This window comes from Hibiscus syriacus, unplaced genomic scaffold (assembly GCF_006381635.1).
Source record: "Hibiscus syriacus cultivar Baekdansim isolate YM2019G1 unplaced genomic scaffold, ASM638163v2 tig00111392_pilon, whole genome shotgun sequence".
In the NCBI taxonomy this organism is placed as follows: domain Eukaryota; kingdom Viridiplantae; phylum Streptophyta; class Magnoliopsida; order Malvales; family Malvaceae; genus Hibiscus; species Hibiscus syriacus.
In genome coordinates this window covers 2,812,636-2,834,042 of record NW_024063078.1, presented here as the reverse complement: position 1 = coordinate 2,834,042, position 21,407 = coordinate 2,812,636, and the positions used below count along the sequence as shown (strand labels likewise).

Sequence of the window (21,407 nt, the reverse complement as noted above, 5' to 3'; positions counted from 1 at the left end):
CAAAAAATATTTTTAATATTTTTTATAATATATGTTTTAAATAAATTTAGATATTAATAATACAAATCTATTCTATTTCTTCAAACTTCCCTTTCTAATTTCAATTTTGATTTATGTCTCCTTGCAGTAAATTGGATCGTGACAATATATATTTAGATTTAAAAATTCAATAATTAACATTATATAAAATTTAGAATTTTAATGTAATTTAGAATCATTTGAGTTGTATGTTATGGATTGATCTCCGTTTATATTACTCTAATAGTTGAGGAACCACTTGTATACTTTACCGTATTTTTAATACAATAATAAATTTACATTATCATAAAATTACTATTTTTATTTTTGGTAAGAACAAAAGGGAAGAATGAAGATATTTGTATAAAAATCATAGCTTAAAGTAGATAGGCTTTTAAGAAGGGAAAAAAATAAAAAGACCTATCCATTTGGATATGCTTTACAATAGTAATATTTAATGGATGATGTCATTGATGACGCCATAATTACTTTAACATCCACAAGATTAAATTTTATCCAATATTATCTTCCTAGATCGAAAAAGGATAATTTGTTTTACAAGGGTGAAAATATTATACAGGTCCTTATATTATGGTACAAAGTTTATTTGGATATATGTGAAAATAACCTATAATTTTTTTTTTCTGATTTAATAATTGGGTTTAGATCTATTAATTGATTATTCTAGATCAGATTTTAAAAGGATCAAATTATAGATATCACTATTCTAATTCAATATGCTTTATTAATATTATAATTCTAATCCATGATTATGTAGAATATTTATTTTGTGAAACAATTAAAAAACAATAAATTTAATTAGATGATGCAACCAATTTTAAATATAATGTGACGTTTTATAAGTGATGCAACGTTAAATGTAATTATCTGAATTAAGTTATACGGGGTATAATGAATATATCATGTCACTTAAAAATATGATGTTATAATTCAGTTAAGTTTATTTTATAAATTTAGTACCTTTAATCATTAAAAAATATATATATAATTTTGTAAGTTTTTCTAACGCGAAAGACTGTTCATTATAAAATTATGGAATCAAAATGTACTCTACGATATAATACAGGAACTTATACAGTATTTTTACTACTTTTCAAGTGTAAAAATGAAAAGTAGTAAAGATGAAAGATGATAGCAGAATAATTAAATAAAGTGATGCGTAAATTAAAAAAAAAGAAAGATGGAATTTTACTGAGATAAGTGTTGTATACAGTCACAGTAGAAGACTCTTCTCTCTTTTTCTCTCTTATCGTTTGTCTTATATAATTTATATATATGCATATTTTCGGTTTCTTCGTGACTTTTCTCAGCTGTTTTTTCATTCAATTTTCCCTTCCTCTCTCAGGATTCAATTGATCAATTTATTTCCGGCATTGGCGTCGGTGAACTAGCTCCGGCTACTGCTTTCGACCAGGTTTCGTTTTCGAGTAAGTTTTGACCTTTTTTTTCAGTTTGTTAAGATCTAAAATTTTGAAAGAAACAACTATCTTTTATTATGAATAATTTAATTGTAATTTTATATCTAAATTTGTATTTGTATTTTCCTTTTAGTTAATTGAAAGCGAATATGACTGTGGATGAAGTGACGACCGTGCATGTGGTGGTGGAGGAGGAGGTGCAATCGTCTTCGTCCAAGGTTGAGATTGCGGAGGAGGAGGATCTGGTGAAGAAGAATGGAAATGAAGATTTTTCCAATGGCGTCAATGGGAGGACTGCCAGGGAAGACAACGATGGTGACGGTGATTATGTTTTCGTTAACGGAAACGAAGAAGAAAATGGAGGTCCAGTGGAGTCGGATCTTGAGAAAAACGGAAATGGCATTGCTGGAAGAGATCAGGGGGTTGAGAGTATGGAGACTGAAGGGGAAGTGAAATCTAAAACTGATTTGGTTAAGGATTTGAGTGAAGAGGATGAATCTTGTATTGAAATTGTGGATCAGGACAAGGAATCGATGGAATTGTGCCACGCGGAGGCTTCTGTTGATGAACAAAAATCAGTGGATCTTATTCGGAGTGGTCCTGTTTTTGCTATTAATGCTGAAAATGGCGTGTCAGAAACTGCCACGGCTGATCAGAATAGAGTCTCTGAATCGGCTGAAGATGTTTCTGATGCTAAGAATATAGGTGAACACACTGGTTCAGGAGCTGCTGCTGTTGACTCCAGTGATAAACAGAGTGATGAGATTTTTTCCATCTCCGGTCCTGACGTCAATGGTTCGGCTAATGGTAGTGTTGAAGCCAATGTTCTCGATTTCAGGTCTAGAGGGAATGAGGAATTTGAAATTGCTGTAGCTGATGATAGTGATTACAATGGAGATGGTCTAGCTAATGATAATGCTAAGGCCGCTGCAGTCAATGATGTTGATTTCAGTTCAAAAGAGAACGACAGCTCTGAAATGGCTGAAGTTGATGCTAGTGATTGCAATGGAGATGGTTTAGCTGATGATAGTGCTAAGGCCAGTGTCTCTGAAGCCAATGATCTCGATTTCAGATCAAAAGAGAACAAGGGTTCTGAAATGGCTGTAATTGCCGATGGTGATCGCAACAGAGATGGTTTAGCTAATGATGGTGCCAATGACACTGTGTCTGAAGCCAATGTTCTCGATTTCAGGTCAAAGGAGAATGATGGTTCTGAAATGGCTGTAGCTGATGATGGCGATTGCAGTGGAGAAGGTTTATCTAATGATAGTGCTAAGGCCACTGTCTCTGAAGCCAATGTTATTGATTCCAGGTCAAAAGAGAATGGAGGCTCTGAAATGGCTGTAGCCGATGATGGTGATTGCAATGGAAATGCTTTAGCTAATGATACTGTCTCTGAAGCCAATGTTCTCGATTCCAGGTTAAAAGAGAATGGAGGATCTGAAATGGCTGTAGCTGATGATGGTGATTGCAATGGAAATGTGTTAGCTAATGATAGTGCCAAGGCCACTGTCTCTGAAGCCAATGCTATTTATTCCAGGTCAAAAGAGACTGAGGGTTCTGAAATAGTTGTAGCTGATGATGGCAATTGCAATGGAGATGGTTTAGCTAATGATAGTGCTAAGGCCACTGTCTCTGAAGCCAATGTTCTCGATTCCAGGTTGAAAGAGAATGAGGGCTCTGAAACGGCTGTAGCTGATGATGGCAACTGCAATGGAGACGATTTAGGTAATGATAGTGCTAAGGCCACTGTCTCTGAAGCCAATGTTATCGATTCCAAGTCAAAAGAGAATGGGGGTTCTGAAATGATCGTAGCTGATGATGACGGTTGCCATGGAGATGGTTTAACTAATGATAGTGCTAGGGTCGCTGTTTCTGAAGCCAATGTTCTCGATTTCAGGTTAAAAGAGAATGAGAGTTCTGGAATGGTAGTAGCTGATGATTGCAATGGAGATCGTGTAGCTTATGGTAGTGCTAAGACCACTGTTTCTGAAGCTTCTGTAGATACGAGGAATAAACAGAATGAGGTTTGTGAATTGCCTGTAACTGATGATGGGGTTACTACCATCTCTGTCTCTGACCGTGATGGGGATTGTTTACCTGATGTTAGGGAAAAGGACACAGTTTCAGAAGCTGTTCTTGTTGACTCCAGTGATGAACAGAATGAGTCCTCTAACAGTGGTGAAGTTGAAGCTGATTCTGCATGTCTTTTCTCTAATGTTAATGGAGACAGGCCTGAACAAAATAGGTTCTCTGAAACTACTGAGATGGTGCTCCCAGATGTTGTATCTGGAATTGAATCAGTTAAAGTTGGGGAAAGCCTAACAGCTGCTGATGAGTTTCCCATGAAAAGTGGTTTGGGCTTAGAACACATTACTGAACGAGATTTGGGTTCGGTAGATGATACTAATTTAGAGAAAGAAACTGGGAGTGGTTCTTTCTCCGATGAATGTGGAGAGGCCTTGCAGGATGTTCACACTGAGGATGGTATTTCAGGTACGGTTCAGATTAATGACTCTGTTGATTCAGGTCAGCCTTCTGAACTTGTGGAAAGCTCTATCTCCCCCATTACAAATAAGAATGTGCATGTAACTGTTGAAGGGGTTCTTAATGATACAATAGCTGATGTCGTGGAATGCACATCCGCCACAGTTACACTCAATAATGATGCAAGTGTTGAAAGTGGTGTTAGTGATACTGCAATTGAGGCTTTACCGCCTTCTTCTGTTGATGACGAGAAACTGGAAACTGAAGTTATTGAGTCAGATGAGAATAGTAGAGCTGGTTTTGAGAATAAAGAGATAGATGTAAAGGATGCGAGTGGTTCTATTGATGATAATTTTAAGTCAAGATGCTTGACCAATGGTGGTGATTCTATCTTATCTGCAGAGTCTGAGGTTTCGAAAGTGCTTGTTGAATGCCATAGCTCTGAAACCGATGAAAAAGTGGTGGATGTGGTTGATGTTCAAAATGATAGTAATTCGGTTGCTACTGTAAGTAATGATGAGAAAGCACCTGCTGCAGATATTTCTAACAACGTTGAACTTGTACATGAATCTAGAGAATCAGCTTGTGATGCTAACAATAACAAACAATCTCCTGCTGTCATGAAGGAAGCAATTCGGTTTGGTAGTGTTGTAACATGTCAGGAGTCAGAAGGACCAGAAGGCCTTGACGAGGTTAAAAGAAGTCCATTTTACTTCTTGATCAGGGTCCCAAGATATGATGATGAAAATTTAAAAGAAAAAATCAGGCTTGCTCAGATTACAGTTGATGAGAAAACCCATAGTCGGGATGCTGTTCGAACTGAAATACAAAAGATGAGGGTAAGAATGTTTATGCTGTTCTTTCTGAAAAGAATTCATATGTTTGTTTCTTTTCTGACGGTTGATAAAATGCTTCACTAATAGGCAATTTGCAAGAAATATGGTGATAATGTCGAGGCTGCCATATCCCAAGAAAGAGCAATACGAGATCAGCATAGGTCCAAACGTCAAGAAATAGATTCTATTCAATCTATAATGAACATTGAGGATATTGACGCCAAGGTAGTTTCTGTTTTACTCCATTTTTCTTTTGTCTAAATGTGCTTTCTTATTTATATGATTAATTGTTCTAACTATGTCACCCGTAAGCAGATTCGAAACATGGAACACATGATACAGCATGAAACCATGCCTCTTAAGGATGAAAAACAGTATATTCATCAAATCAAGCAATATAAACAAACTCGTGAATGGATCTCATCTAATATGGGTAAGCAGGATGAAGTTCTGCAGGGTCCGGACCAAAAAGAACAAATTAAAGAGCGCATGAAGGTATTAAATTCAATATGTGCTTCTTTTTCCTGGCTTTACACATTATGATTAAGATCTACTTAGTATTGTACATTAAATTTGTGTAGAATTTGAGATGAAAGAAGGGGGTCCTCCAGAAGTTAAGCATCTTTGTTTTGTAATGTTAATACTGTTTTCGACTGCTTATTTTACTTCATTCTTCTGCATCTACAGTCTTTAAAGAAGGAAGCGGACCAGTTGAAGGTCAATCTCCTGAAGGCTGAAGCAGTCACTAAGGCTGCTAAGAAAGAGTATCATGATGAAGCTGAAAAGTTAAACAAATTGCAGTCCCAGTTCAAAGCTGCTGATGACATCCGCCAAGATGCATATTCACAGTTGTTGAGCTTGAAGAAACAATCATATGAGAAGGTACTTTCAAACTCTATAAGCCTTTCTTATAATGTGTAGGACTCATACATGCATGCTAACATCCAGTCACTCCTGCCTTCACCCTTAGAGATGCTTTTAATTGGATAAAGGCAGTTAGGCGTGCACATCTACATTGAAATTTATTTAAATAGTGGAAGAACGTATTAAAGTAGTGAGGTGTGGAAGTTTTTGTAGACTTGTTTTTATGATACATCATGCATTATTATTGCTACGTCAATTTAACTGTATATTGCATACTAGAATTTCTTTAAGGATGTTTTTCCATTATTTTCCTTCTGTATCCGGTGTTTCGTGAAAGCGTTCCCCTGAAACTAAAATGATATTTCTATTTTCCATTATTTTCCTCTCGTTCTTACTTTGTGTCTTTTCAATATATCCTGGTTTTGTAGTGTGATGAAACTGCATTTTATGTTCCTGTTTCGGTTGAATCTTGCTCATGTAAACTAAGCTGTTTTTTCCACAAAGGAAGTAAAGTACCGATCAAATATGACTCGTACTCTTGAATTTTGCAGAACAATTTTTTTTGGCAGTACAGGGATGATGCAAAGGCAGCAAATGATTTGGCTTTGAAAGGGGACAAAGAGGCACTCCAAAATCTGTGTGTTAACCAGGTGAGCCCATGCATTGATTTTGTTTTCTTTGATATTAAACTTTCATGTTCTATTTTATCGAAACAGTTGATGGTTCAGGTTAAGAATGTAATGGACTTGTGGAACAACAATGATGAATTCCGTAAGGAATACATCCGATGCAATGTCAGAAGCACATTAAGGAGACTGAGGACATTTGATGGCCGCGCACTTGGTCCTGATGAAGAGCCACCTGTAATTCCTCAAGTAGTAATCGAAAGAGTTGCCAAGGATCGCACTGTGTCCAACTCAACTTTTGAAGAACAAACACAAGCTGAAACAGGTCCCGCAAAAGCTGAAACAGCAAAGGATAAACCTGCCGCAAAGACCGTGGAGCAAAAGAATGAGACGAGTAAACCAGAAAAGCCCGTAAAACCTGTTCCTCCAGCAAGTGGTTCAGCAACTGCTTCTAGCAGGGACACAATTGAAGAAGCAGAAGAAGAAAAACCGAAGATAACAAAGGAGGAAGAGGAAAGGCTTCGGAAGGCAGAGGAATTGAGAAAGGAACAGGAAGCGGCTAAATTGAGGGAGCAACGACGGTTGGAGGAGATAGCTAAAGCTAAGGAAGCACTAGAAAGGAAGAGGCGAAACGCAGAGAAGGCCCAAGCCCGGGCTGAATTAAGAGCTCAGAAAGAAGCTGAACAGAAAGAGAAGGTGAACTCTTCATTTTCATTAACACTAGAATATTCCAAGTCAGTTCCTTGTAACGTAGCAATACTCGATAGTCGATACATTTTGCTTCGTCTCTATACGATTCAGTGGAATTATCCTTTTTGATGCAGGAAAGGGAAAAGAGGGCCAAGAAGAAAGAAAGAAGAAAGGGAGCATCAGTATCAGGGGATGCAAGTGTTATAGATGAAACCGAATCTGCTCCGACTTTGGAAACTCCAACTGAAACACTGCAAGACTCTCAAAGTAAAGAGAAGCCAGTAACGGTGGCAAAGAGGTCTCAAAAGCCAACTCAGTTCACAAAGCAGAGCAAGGCAAAGGCCATTCCACCGCCACTTCGCAATCGCGGTAAGAGAAAGATGCAGCCATGGATGTGGGTCCTCCTGACGTGCCTGGTAATTTTCGCTTTGTTTTTGGTCGGAAACTATAACTTCTCCTTCGACTTTGGGCTGCTGCAAAAGTTCAAGTTTTAAAGATAGATATACACGTACACTGGTTTGGCTTATTTCTTTTGTGCTCGCGCAGGGTGGGGTTATTTTATTTTATATAGTTGATTTTCTTAATTATTTTTCCATAGTTTTTGAAATCAATTACTAAAGCGTGTCATTGATTAGTGGTTTATGTCGACTGCAAAATTAATATGGTGGTATTGTTAAGTTGGTACGGTGATGGTGATATTTTATTATTTATTAATAATAATAAGGTACTGTATTGGTTTTTCTGTAGACTTCTCCCTCCTTTATTTTCTTCCTTTTTGATAGAACCTCATTATGGCGAGTAAGAGGAATTGGCCTTTTTACTAATGTCGGGAAATACTCGACATTTCAACTCTGTTGTCATATAAAATTACATTATGATAAAAGAATACCGATTGAAAACAATATTTTTTTAACAAAATTATTGTTTAATAAATTGAGGTGGTAAACAGATAGGATTGGATGAGGTTTCTTTGGGTCTGGATAGTTTCGGATTTTGACACTTCCAAATTCTTAGATTGCGAAGGGTTTAAATTTTGGTATTTTTATCTTGATCACTTGACTTATTTTTTGAAATTATATCTTAACAAAAATGTTGAATGATATATTTTAATTATTTTTTTTATTTTTCATGTCACTTTTTTCTTTCGATATTTTTAGTTAATTTTATTTAATTAATAAGATGATGACATATGTAACATATGGGAACAACATCGAGTTTGACTTTCAAATAGAGATATGCTTGACTCGACTACATTCCATAAATGTGTCCGCAGAAAGCAACGCTTTAGGACTAAGTATTACATTTGTATTCAGAATTCAACAAGTTACACTAATTTAACAAAACTCCAGGTCCCAGAGGATCATGATGGATGGCAAAAAATGCAAGATCAAGTTATTGCCATTACACTACCATGTACTTTACAGGTTGCGTTCCCCAATTAGGATATCTTGACCATCAGCTTCGACCATGCAGAGATTTGGTTGCTTGTGATGCCAAAGCTAATGCCTTCGCTCGTGTACTCGTCATCACCCACTCCCTCTCCAATCGACGTTGATGCTGTCTTGCATTTTTTGCCCGCTTCGGAGCTAACCGTGTGTCTCTTTCCACAAAGGCTAGTCTAAATTTTTCTGCTATGGATAACTCATTGGCACTTGGAAGTGTCTGAGATATTGCTTTAGCTGTAGACCGATAAATAGACCATGTTCTGGGATCAATGTCCTTGACTATTGGATCATCCAAAGCAACATCCGGAAATGCCTCCCTAGGAACTTCAGTACCTTTAAAGCCAAAGAGTGAGGGCTTTGGATTTACGGTTATCCGTGGACATTCGGCCAACATCATCTCCAACGAGTCTTCATCAATTTTTGGCTGCCAAAAAATAAGTAACAAGGTTTTGTAACAAGCCTTACCACCAAGATTCAGCGGGATGAAAGGAACACAATAAGAAAGAGGAAGTCCATACCCACACAAGCCAACGTAAAGACTGTGCACCATGACCAATCTCCATGGTATCAAGCTCCTCCCAAGAATCTCCCTCCACATCATTCAGCTTTGGCTTCAATATGCCTAAACATCTTCGGGCTGTGGACTCGCTTGAAGGGCACCCCCTGCAATGTTAACTTTGGTTCATACTTGTTTATGAGGTTTATAGTATACCCCTCATAAAACCTTAATATCCTGCTTCAATATCATTGCATACGATTGAAACAAAAAGGACCAAGTCTAATAAGTTTCTCTGTCTTCAGGGTGACGCTCAGAAAATTTTAAAATCAAAGTTCTTTCTCCGTACTTGAAAACGAACAAGATTCAATCAAAATATCACATGTCTATTTATTCTATAGATAAACCCCATATGATATGAGATTGGTATTATTCATGATGTTAGAGCTTTCAAGATTATCTTGTACAGAACCAATAAATTTGTAGTACATACATGGGGGAACCAATCATTCATAAAACATGAGACCTGAATGAACCTAAAAATAACATGCATGGAGATAAGAATTTACCCGCATCTCAACGTCTCCAACGAATGGCAGTGCTGCACTAGTTCGGATACACCATTGGCAGTAATTTTTTTGCATTGGCTGAATAGGAGATGTCTCGGTAATCAATTCATTAATTGATTTCAAAAGATAAATCCATATTTTTATACCTTATATCCATGGCCCGAAGAGATTGGCACATTTCAGCTACTTTTGCCAAGCCAAAATCAGTAACATCTGAACCTGAAAGGTCAAGAATTTCCCAAGAACTATCGGCCAATGAGATGATGACATCATCACTCAGTAATTTTCTTCTCCTTGCTATTGCTGCCAATGCTATCTGTCATCATCCAGCAACGCGTCTTATAGAAGAAATACTAAAACAAGTTTCTCCAGCAAACATTGTAGATGTAAAATCAGAACATTCATTAAGCATTTCACTAATGCAATTCTCCTAAGCATAAAAAAGAACCATAGGGAAACATAAAATAATACAATAATCATCTTCCCCATCTCTGGAAAGCTATATTCTTACAGTTGCTGACAATGTTATCTGTCATCATCCGGCAATGTAACTTAGAAGTATGCCAACAGAAAGTTTCTTCAGCAAAGATAGTAGATATAAAATCGAAAAGTATCATTATGCAATCCAACAATGAACGACAAATGACTGCAATTATCCTAAGCATAAAAATGAACCATAGGAAAACATATGACAATACATTAATCATCTTCATCATCTCTTAAAAGCCATATTCTTATAATTGCTGCCAATGATATCTTTCATCATCCAGCAATGCACCTTAGAAGAATGTTAATACAAAGTTTCTTCAACAAAGATGATAATTATGAAATCGGAACATATCAATTAAACGAACTAAATGTCAAAGCATTAAAATGAACCCTAAGGAAACAAATGATGATAAACTAATCATTTATGGGCTGGAAGTTGGAACTATCAAACTAAACAAACAAAGTCTTACACATTCATCATCTCCTCGAAAGCTAGTCTTACAATTGCCAGCAATGTGCCTTCGAAAAATACTAATAAAAAGTTTCTCAGGCAATGGTTCTAGATATAAAATAGAAACATATCATTAAGAAATTCTTCTAGTCATGAAAATTAAACTATAAAACCTGGGGAAGCCAACAAAAACATAATTACCTATAGGATGAAACTATCAACCTAAGCAAACATATTATTCCAAATTCATCGTTGCTTTGGAAACTATAGTATTGTCACTACAAGAAATTAAGGATTAACAAATATAATTAAATTTCACCTTAATGTCAGCGGGAAAATTAACAGCAATTTCATTTAAATCCTCGATAATGTCCTCCAGATGCTGACCTACAACTCCAAGGCACAAGCTCACTAAACTAGGAGGTCTCGTCTTCTCAAAGCGTAACTCTATCAATAAAAAAAGTAGCCTTTTTAATAAATTCAATTAAGAATAACAAATTTACATACAATAATTTTTTTGTTCCTTCTCAATTGAAAACAACATAAAATTCTGTCAAAACTTTTCAAAAAAATCGACACAGTAAAGAAAAAGAGAATACTTGAAGAGTGAAACGAAGGAGTCAAAAGAGGGGATTTAGAGTTCCAATCGGCGTTCAGATCGAGCTTCTTCAACGAGATTTCAACCGCTTGTGGAGCAGATTTCGCCTTTTCCATCAAAATTTTCTCTTTTAATGATTCAATTTCGTAGAGGAAGAGGGACAAAGAGATTGATTGGGATCGTTGGTGATTTTCGATCCTCTCTTATACGATGAGATGATACAAGCACGATAAGCCGACTTCAACAAGGGGAAAACGAACTTTTCAATTTTCCCATTTTCGAAAACTTTTATTTGCTAAAAAGCCCATTCCTTTTCGGATTAATTTGATGAGTATTAAACTCTAAATTAAGTCCTAAATTATAAAAAAAATTAATATAATTTTAAAATATTAATATCATAACAATCATAATAAATTAACTTTAGAAATATCTAATTTGAATTCTTAAAATATTAATATAATAAAAGAACATTTTATTTTCAAATTTCCATTTTCGAGAATTTTATTTACTAAAAAGCTCCTTCCTTTTTTGATTAATTTTATGAGAATAATTTAAATTCTAAATTAATTATTAAAATTCAAAATTATTTTAATTGTGATTTTAAAGTATTAATATTTTAATAATTAAATTCTCTAACAATTGGTTTTAATATTGTTATACTTTATTCATTTCTCTTTTTGTGAGTCATATTTTCATTTTTACTACTTTATCATTTGAAACCTCGGAAAGAGTTTCTCTAATTATTAATTTTAGTGGCTAATATCTTTCGATCAACATCAATCTCAACCTCTTTGATATGACATCTAATAAACTCATATTATCTACTATAACCAAATTTATTATCAACTGATTATATTTATTTAGAAATAATGTCTACACTAACACTAGCATTAATGATCACTATAAAATTTTCAATCAAGATTGAGAATAAGATCCTACTTCTTCGTTTTCATATTCTTTTTCTCTTGAATCAGAGGCGGCCATTATCCTCGATAGGGGCATATCTAGACCTAGGTCTATTTAGGCCATGACTCACCCCATGTCTAGAAAATGGTACAAGATTTTAGTCAGCCAACTATTTTTATTTAAATCACATAACGATACATTTTGATTATGTTCTGATCAATCATTTATAAAAAATTATGTTGACGTGTCATCATAAGATAATCTCATATTTAACTGAAAAAATAATTAAAAATGTCAAGTTAACATCATTGTTAATTTTTTTAATGATAAGTGAAAAAAAACATAAGAAAAAGTATGATTTTGAAAAGAAAAAAAATAGTTGAATGACTAAAATACAAATTTAATAATAGGTGGGACACCAAATAGGTTGTTTTACCCTAAATAAAAAATATCTATAAATTATGTTGAGAAAATTATATCGGTCCATTTAATATATTTTTTTCTATATTTAATCCATATATATACATATATAAATTATTTTAGATAATTTTGTCATTATATTTATAGTAGTCCGACCATTAATTTATTTTTGGATTCGTCATTGATTCTCAACCCATCACTCCTCTTCAACCATTAGTTGCGGCTCTCATATCAAAATTGAAATAACAGACCCTAAAATTTAAAAATGATGATATTATATATTTTGTTATCAGGGACCTTCTATACTTTCAAGGTCTTTATATGCAGCTTGAATCGAAGAATTTCAAATTATATTTATCAGTTTATAGTTTATTTTTTCTTAATTATTGTTTCTATAGAGTTTGCAGTTAAATGAGACAGTTATCTGATGTTAGATTATAAGAATTTTTTGTGGGAGCAGAGAAGCAAGTAAAGATGATGCTGTTACATTAAAATAGCAAAATGTATAGAAAATTCAAAAATAAGGAAATTAAAGAATTAAAATGATAATAAGTGAAATATAATATAATACAATTCAATAATGAATGGTATGGTTTAATCATAAAATAAAGATTTAAAATCTCTAATGAGATGATCAATTTCAATTTTGACGAGTGCGTTTGGTGAAGAGGTTTTTGTTTTTTTTTTAATTTAATTATATAGATAATAAATAAATTATTTATTTAAATAGAAGTTATTAATGGATTATTTAATTAAAATATGAATATAAATAAATCACTGATTATTAGATATTATTTTGGTCTGTATTTTTCTCTTAAATTATTTATTACTCTTTTAGAAATATTATATTACTTTTTTTTTTACTATTCTAGTTCAACTCTAATTTATTATTATTTTGATTCGATGAGTTAACTTGATTTGATAATATCATAAAATTAAATTAATAAATTATTAAAACATAAAAGATTAAATTATTTTCAAAAATGATAAAATAATATATAAACTTTAGAACTCCATTTATTATTTTAAAATTTATTTTATTATTAAGCACATAATAAATTATATTGAAATATATTTTATTCAATTATGAAAAAATTAAATATATGAAAAATTGTATATTTATATTTTGTTTTTATGGTATTGACATGACTTAATCATACCAATAAAATAATGTATATACAAATTATAAAGCTCCTTCCTAGCAAAGCAAAATAAATTTTGTAGGTTAAAAAATAATAATAAAAAAGTGCAACTTGTACTGCATCAAAATGGATGACGGGCACTAACAAATCAAAAGCACAACAAAATATTTGATTTTTAATAATATTTTTAATAATATATTCCAAATTGATTTGGATGAACCACAACTTTTTTTCTCCAGATTCTTCCACTACACTCCACCCTGGGGGAACTTCATAATCATTATTCCCAATTAAAATAATAAACAGAAATTCAATCTCCACCACCCACGTGTCAGATTCTAATCACAACCAATCCAATACGTTTACGACAGTTAAACCTTTGCCTATATAAACACCCCCTTTCATGAAAACATTGTTTCTCATCGAATCAAAATCAAACAAATTTCTGAGTTTTACGACAAGGTACGAAAACCCTTCTAGTCTCTTTGCTTGATTCTCTTGAGTTTTTTTTCGAAGTTTTGTTTGTCGATTTTAGTATTCTAAGAAAACTAGCATCTGCAGATTGTTTTTCAAGTTCCGACATAGCCAAGTACATGGTTGATTTGGACATTCAGATCCCGACAACATTCGATCCATTCGCGGAGGCCGGGGAATTAGGAGGCACCGGGACCAAAGAGTATGTACATATCCGAATCCAACAACGGAACGGAAAGAAAAGCTTGACGACTGTTCAAGGGCTGAGGCATGATCTGAGCTACGAGAAGATCCTCAAGAGCCTGAAGAAGGATTTCTGCTGCAACGGCAACGTCGTCAAGGACAATGAGCTCGGCAAGATCATTCAACTCCAAGGCGATCAGCGCAAGAACGTCTCACAATTCCTCGTTAACGCCGGTATCGTCAAGAAATACCAGATTAAGATTCATGGTTTTTAAACTATTATGAATCGTTTGTAAGATAAAAAAAAACTCTAGGTTTGGATTGTCTTCTGTTGTTTTCAGACTTATTTGCATATTACATGTCCCTTGGTCGGGGTGAAAACTGTTATGAAACATAGGCTTTCGTTAATGAATGATGGTTTTTATTTGGCTCCAAGGTCTTTATATATATATGATGTATGAAATTTGATTCTAATATTTTTATCGTCATTTTCTTAGGTTTATATTTGAGTATACGTTAATTCAAAATATTAATATTTCGTGTTCGTGAATCATTATGTGTATATTTATGTAGTGTGAGTTTGAGTCTTGTCATTCTATATACGTTTTTCATCGGATTATTCCGATTTACGTATTAAGGTCTATGTTGGTCGTATTTCTATTTAATTGTGCTATAATAGTAAAAAAAAAATTATGTATAGATTCAGTTTTCATTTGAAGTTGTATCTTATTTTATATATATTACAGCTTTCGAATTATCGAATATATTTATACAAATACGTGTAGTTCTTAAATGTATCGACTATGGTTGCCTTTATAATCATATTTGTAATTCTTGAATGTGATGGTTATGATTACTCAAATTCATCCACTTCAAAAAGAAAGATTAATTTGAATTGTATTTTATTATAAAATTTCCGGAATATTATAATTTGAATGGATTTTACGAGATTAGGAATCTAATATTAGGGAATGAGATAAAATTATATGGTTAAAACTAAAAAAAGAAAGAAATTGTTTTCAAAATGTTAAAGTTGAATTGTTGACGGACTAAACTTGTTATTGTCCACTTTAATCAAGGGAGAGCCTGGTGAACACAAGTTGACGTAAACTTAAAACAATTTAAATCTAACCACCCAAATTTCAAATGAACGATCCAAATAAATAATCTGAAATTATATAAACTAGAAGTTACCATAGTCTAAAATGACTTGACTTGAAAAATTCGAGCTTCAAAATCGAACAATCTAAACTTTAAAGGACTCAATCCAAAATAATACGAAATCTCCTAAACTCAAAACGATCGAATAGATTGAGCACATCATCTACAGCTTTTCGTTCACAGAAACTAACCTGGAAGGTTCTTGGGATTCTTGTTGAGACTCAAATTGTTGACAATGAAGATCGAATCGAAACTTTGTAAGTGAAGCTTCCAATACTTCTGCAACCGACACTGTTGGTGTTGATACTTCTGAGAGAGGCCATTCATGGAGGAAGGATTCATTTACTCTTTAGCTCACTAGGCGTTTTACTAGCCAAGTCCTGGTTTGATATTTACTTTAAACAAGTCGAGATCGACATTGCTGTGAGGATCGAGTGTTTTGAACACCGGGAAATTAGAATTGAAGCAAGATTCGCATTAAACAATCTCTCTTCTCAAAATGAAAACGGAAACCATATGTGATACATTACACTCAGAAAATGAAAAACGAAAACCAGAGGAAGTCCTGTAATGAAGGCCTACAAGATTTCTTACAGCCATCGTGCACTACATTTGGGGAACTTTTTTGCTAATTCCTGCATCTCCAGTCGTGTATAAAATCTAAAAGAGTTGTGTATGTTGAGTTCCGCTTCTCATCATGTCCCGGAACTCCTCGAAGTTGATTTTACCATCCTGTAAACAAGGCATAAGTGAGATCCGATGCATCGTGATACAAAGGAAATGTGTTTCGAAAGGTAGAAATGCAGGGCTTACGTTGTCGGTGTCAACTTCGGATATTATTTCCTTGATTGTGTCATCATCACCCATTCCGTATTCTTTCATGGCTACTTCTAGCTCATCTCTCGTGATATACCTGCAAAAAATGTTTCAAACAAGTTATTCACTCCTTCCATATATGATTTAATGATTAATTTGTGTCATTGATGGAGACAGCAACCGACTATTATACTGACAAAACTCCAAATTACGAGACCAGTATCCTAAAATGATGCTTTGATAACTAGCACGTTTATAACCAATCTGATGCAGAACTCAATATACAAAGACAAGACCGATAACAGGACCAGCATTCTAAAGTGATGTCTAGCCATGGACAAAGAACAGTACGATCAACGTCAGTGTTACGACAAAAAAATACCCACCCACTATTGTCCTTATCAAAATGTTGAAAAGCTTTGTAAAGATGATCATCTCTTTCGAGCCTATGTCTATGCATTGTTGCAGTGATAAATTCAATATAGTCAATAGAACCATTTCCATCCACATCAGCCTGAAACAAGTAAAACCAAGAGTTACTAGCTAGGATATGAATCGAAAAGATCGACAGATTATAGATCTAATTAGTATCTTACAGCTTCCATTAGTTGCTGAACCTCGGCCTCTGTGAGCTTTGATCCAAGTCGAGCTAATCCAGTCTTAAGTTCCTCATAGGTGATCGTGCCACTGTTGTCGGTGTCGATGTTTGCAAACATTTGCTTCAGACCCTGGATTTCTTCGCTGGAAAGATTTTCAGCAATGACCTATAACCCACCAGGCATGTTGTTAGATCGCAAGTCACATTACCAACCGAGTAACAGGAGATTGTAAAACAACTACCCTGTTTGCTATCATATATTGAACTTCAAATACCTCATGACTACAAATTTTGGAAAACAATTATACCATAGAAATAGATTTGAACTTACCTTAAACGCAAGTTGCTTTAGTTTGTTCATTCTTCTGAATTGCTTCATTCTCGAAAGGACTGCGCTGTCTAGTGGCTTGTCTGGTGCACTTCCGCCCTCTCTTATCCATGGATGCTCTGCATAAACCACATAATTTCAATCTTTTGTTCGGCTTGACATGAATTAAATTAAACTGTTAGCCAAGCAAGGCGTACCGGAATAAAACACACACACACATATAGGAAGTACTTTAAGCATCTTAAAACCGTTTTTCCTTGTAACAAATATACATGATGGAATTCCAAGATGCATACCAGATGAAGATAGAACAAACATTTAAAATACAAATCTCTGAACCTATTTCCAAAGATTAATCACTTATACAAATTCCCAGACATTAAAAAAGAATAAGTACTAATGTACTATAAGTAATTACCTAGGACTTGAGTAGAAGTAATCCGCTTTTTCGGATCCTGCATTAACATCCTGCGGACTAGGTCCTTGGCACTGTCTGAAATAGATGGCCATGGCTGACTTTCAAAATCAATTTCTCCTTCCAAAATAGCATCAAATATCCCCTTCTCATTCTCTGCTAGGAGAATCATTTAAATTATTTACCAACATTGAAGTAGCAGTTTTGAAAGCAAATCGGTGAAGAGCCGGCTATAGGTTTTGAGAATCGATTATATTATTTTCCTTGAGCAAGCTTTGAATGGTTTTTACCTGCCCAAAATGGAGGCACTCCACTAAGTAAGATATACAATATTATTCCTGCACTCCAAATATCAATCTCCTTTCCGTATCTACGCTTTAATACTTCAGGAGCAACATAGTATGCACTCCCGACTATATCTCGATACACCTTTCCTGCCAAAGGTACCAAGAACAATCAGAGAAAGAATGCCAACAGTTATATAACACATAGACCTACAATTATTGCCATGCATAGTACATATTATCAGGATAGACATATGAATGCATGTATCCATACTAAACTTTCACACAGTTACAGAAGAAAACTCCCATCATCACGTAAATGATTTTTTTTCCTGAAATCGGTTCAAAGGAAATCGAGAAAATATAAGCTAAAACTAGTGGTATTTTGAAAGTAGGCCTTCCTTTATGCATAGCTGAAACTTATTTACCGCTAAACATAGCATGAAGATTAGACTGCTGACCTATTCAGCTTATAAACACAGAGTGAAGGCATTTTGAACTTAATCGGACATGTAGCCCCGCAAAATGGACCGTAAAACAGGCATGAAATATACGAAAAGACAAAATATATATTCGCGGTCACGAATCGTATCACAATTAAACTGATTTTGAATGCACATAAAGACAGTGAATTAAAAGGAAATGATCAAAACAGTTGAGGAAGATTACCTTACCCTGTCATCTTAATTGGTAGCAAATGACGTGCAAACCGTAATAATTTACAATTCAATTGGATTTAATTGACTCATTCTTCTTTCAATATTCATGATGTATCATTTAGGAGTTATCAATATTCATGATGTATCATTTAGGAGTTAAGGAAAAGCTTAGAATCATTCAAGAGCAGGTGGTTAAGGTCAATTAAACAATTCACATGTACTGATCTTCACCATAAAGATCTACAAAGCACAACATACTGAAAACAATAGGAATCTGCATAAGTTTACCGTCTTCGATGAACACCGACAAGCCGAAATCCGTGGCCTTCAAAAGAGCATTCTCACCCTTGCTAGACAACAAGAAATTCTCAGGCTTAAGGTCCCTATGCATCACTCCCATGAAATGACAAGCATGGACAACCTTTACAATCGATCTACAAACAGAAGCAGCTGCCCTCTCACTATAATGTCCCTTGGCAATGATCCTATCAAACAACTCACCACCAGCACACAATTCCATCACAAGGTGAACGGATAGCTTATCCTCATAAGCACCTTTGAACTCCACAATATTAGGCTGTCCACTCAAATGCTGCATGATCTGAATCTCCCTTTTCATGTCCTCCTTATCACTCTTGGTGACCAGTTTCCGCTTGGATATCGTCTTGCAAGCGTATTGCTTCCCGGTTGAATTCTCGGTGCAAAGATAAATCACGCCGAATTGGCCTTTCCCCAATTCTTTACCGATTGTATAGTTATTCCTTATCTCTTCAAATGGCTTGCCGAGAATTGTGTCGACCCTGGGAGCAGGCTTGGGGCTTGGGGCTTGAGCCACTGGCTTCCATGGGGCTTGAGTGCCTGGCTTGTCAGGGATGTGGCAGACTTGGGGCTGAGCCGGCGCAGGCCTAGCTGGCTCCTGGTATCTTTGTTGATGAATGGCGGCCGTAGCTGTGGTGGCTGCGCCTGATCCGTACCCATTATGCGTTGGCTTTGAGTCTTTATGTTTCGTCAGGCAAGAACCCATCTTGTAGAAACAGCCAAATTAGCAAGATTTTTAGAGGAAAACAAAAAACAAAAAAAGACCCAGATTCAGAAACTTGGAGAAAATTAAGATACTGGATCAGAATTCAGTGATTCGCTAGGAATAAGGGATAAAGAAGACGACCCAGACTCACTAAGTAATCTAGTGAGAGAATTTTTATGGAAAAAAGAATAGAACTTCAAAGGTTGTGATTGTAAAATCGATAAGAGATGAAATTTTCAAGCTTTGAAGAGGCAATTGGAATGCGACAAACAATGGGGGAGGCTTGGATTGGGTTTGGTCAACAGAGTTGTGGTTTGAAACGTGGAATTTTGATGAGACCGGAGAGAGAGAGAGAGAGGAGAATCTTCCTGGCAAGAGAGGAGAGCAAACACTGAACAGCAGCTAATGCAATAACATTCGCAGCTATAATTTACTCGTTTTTCTATTCTACAAAAGATATTTATATCGTTTTACAAGTATAACAATTAAAATACATATTAAGTGAATGAATAGTAAAATAAAATATAGTTTCGTTTAAAGGTTTTAGATTTTAAAATTAATTTTTAATAAATTTGCCGCATCATAATGAAAATAATAATAAAAGTTTACATCATCAAAAAAAATGATCAAAATATAAATAATTCAAAAAAATTAAAATCAGTAACTAAAATAAGAATAAAAATAATTAATTAAAAAATGATGTAATTTATCCGATGAAATATCAAGCATGACGGAATATATAACATACACATGTTCACAAAAATCTAAAGCAAGTCGTATAATATATATTATCTTATAGTTCATGATGTATTTTTAATTTTTAAATAGTGTTTTTATTATTTTTAATTTGTAGTTGTTTAATTCTTAATTTTAATGTTTTTATGTTTAATTTTAAATATTCTTATATATTAAAATTTAGATTTAAATATTTTTATTTTTTCTAAAACAAATTAAATAGTCTTTTAAAATTTTAAAAATATTAATTTAACATTCGAATTTAATAAAAAAATCCAACTTGATCTATCAATCACGTCATATATTACGTATACTATCATATTAGCAATTAATTATATTATCATATCAATATTATTGATGATTAGTCTATTATATTAATATTGTGAACTATCATGTTAATATTATAACCACATAAATAATTAATCTAAAGATCACTTTAAATTTTTCTGTCTGAACTTAGCATGACATTAAGCGTAAAATTATTCGAGAACCGCATTATTATTATTATTATTTTTTTTTGAAAAGTTTGAGAGGCCACACGAACCATTATGCCAAAATAAAAATAAAAATCATTTGAGAATAACATGATGACAAAAATTACCAAAGAAAGAAAGAATAATAATAGAAAAATCATTTCTTTTGTCACCAGCCAAAATGCTAGCAGGAAAACCAAGGAAAGCTGTAGGATTTCCGTTGTTCAAGATTTGTAATCTTTACGAATACACGTGGGATCCATTTGTTATCTTTGAAGTTCCCTTTTTTAAAGCTATTATTCTTGGTGCCAGCGGGTTCAAGATCTGGGGGGCATTTGTTCTTTCGTGATAAAATTGGGTTCTTCTGCATCTTCTTTTTTTCGAACTGCGTTTTAGGTAATTTAATTCCATAAATTTGGATAATTTTGTGTTTATTGGTAGGATTTTGCATCTGGGTTGGTTTTAGATCTTGTTGACAACATCTCTTTTCTTTGATTGAATGATTCTTTGTTGAAGGTTCGAAGTCTTGATTTTTCTTTTGAATGTCTTTTGCTGTTTCTTTTGATTTTATTGCCATTTTTTCTTTTTTGTTCAAACTATTCATTGTTTATCTTAAGATATTTGCAAATTGCTTAAAGAAAATTTCATTTGAATTGTATTATCTAGGTTTCATGCTTTGATCAATCTACTGTTCCTTGTTTCATCTTCACAAGTTTTGTTTCCCTGTGTGTGTATTTCTGGAATCTAAAGAACAGTAGCTTAGCTATTTCCATTACAAATT

General features: G+C 34.1%; 4 protein-coding genes across 5 annotated transcripts; 2 read left to right on the top strand and 2 right to left on the bottom strand.

The window, feature by feature from the left end:
* Positions 1–1,350: 1,350 nt before the first annotated feature.
* Positions 1,351–7,693, top strand: LOC120160478 (reticulocyte-binding protein 2 homolog a-like). Of its 2 annotated transcripts, XM_039170891.1 has the most exons (10): positions 1,351–1,466; positions 1,591–2,380; positions 2,735–2,786; positions 2,895–4,783; positions 4,868–5,005; positions 5,096–5,275; positions 5,468–5,662; positions 6,196–6,294; positions 6,373–6,966; positions 7,095–7,454. In XM_039170891.1, the coding sequence occupies exons 2-10, from the start codon at positions 1,607–1,609 to the stop codon at positions 7,452–7,454; spliced, it is 4,281 nt and encodes a 1,426-aa protein (XP_039026822.1). In that variant the 5' UTR covers positions 1,351–1,466; positions 1,591–1,606. The 2 variants fall into 2 exon arrangements, with proteins under 2 accessions (XP_039026822.1, XP_039026821.1); XM_039170890.1 differs by having other exon boundaries at positions 2,735–4,783; positions 7,095–7,693.
* Positions 7,694–8,180: 487 nt separating this feature from the next.
* On the bottom strand, positions 8,181–11,265 carry LOC120160480. The gene is made up of 6 exons (XM_039170893.1): positions 11,010–11,265; positions 10,730–10,857; positions 9,617–9,786; positions 9,471–9,548; positions 8,924–9,068; positions 8,181–8,829 (listed from the first exon to the last, which is right to left on the bottom strand). The coding sequence occupies exons 1-6, from the start codon at positions 11,122–11,124 to the stop codon at positions 8,416–8,418; spliced, it is 1,050 nt and encodes a 349-aa protein (XP_039026824.1). The 5' UTR covers positions 11,125–11,265; the 3' UTR covers positions 8,181–8,415.
* A 2,599-nt stretch (positions 11,266–13,864) lies between these two features.
* Positions 13,865–14,441, top strand: LOC120160481 (protein translation factor SUI1 homolog). Its single transcript, XM_039170895.1, has 2 exons — positions 13,865–13,938; positions 14,012–14,441. The coding sequence occupies exons 1-2, from the start codon at positions 13,880–13,882 to the stop codon at positions 14,406–14,408; spliced, it is 456 nt and encodes a 151-aa protein (XP_039026826.1). The 5' UTR covers positions 13,865–13,879; the 3' UTR covers positions 14,409–14,441.
* Positions 14,442–15,921: 1,480 nt separating this feature from the next.
* LOC120160479 (calcium-dependent protein kinase 2-like) lies at positions 15,922–19,627 on the bottom strand. The gene is made up of 9 exons (XM_039170892.1): positions 19,470–19,627; positions 18,683–19,424; positions 17,742–17,885; positions 17,455–17,607; positions 17,040–17,155; positions 16,707–16,874; positions 16,497–16,624; positions 16,108–16,207; positions 15,922–16,026 (listed from the first exon to the last, which is right to left on the bottom strand). The coding sequence occupies exons 2-9, from the start codon at positions 19,416–19,418 to the stop codon at positions 15,955–15,957; spliced, it is 1,617 nt and encodes a 538-aa protein (XP_039026823.1). The 5' UTR covers positions 19,419–19,424; positions 19,470–19,627; the 3' UTR covers positions 15,922–15,954.
* Between the last annotated feature and the right edge of the window lie 1,780 nt (positions 19,628–21,407).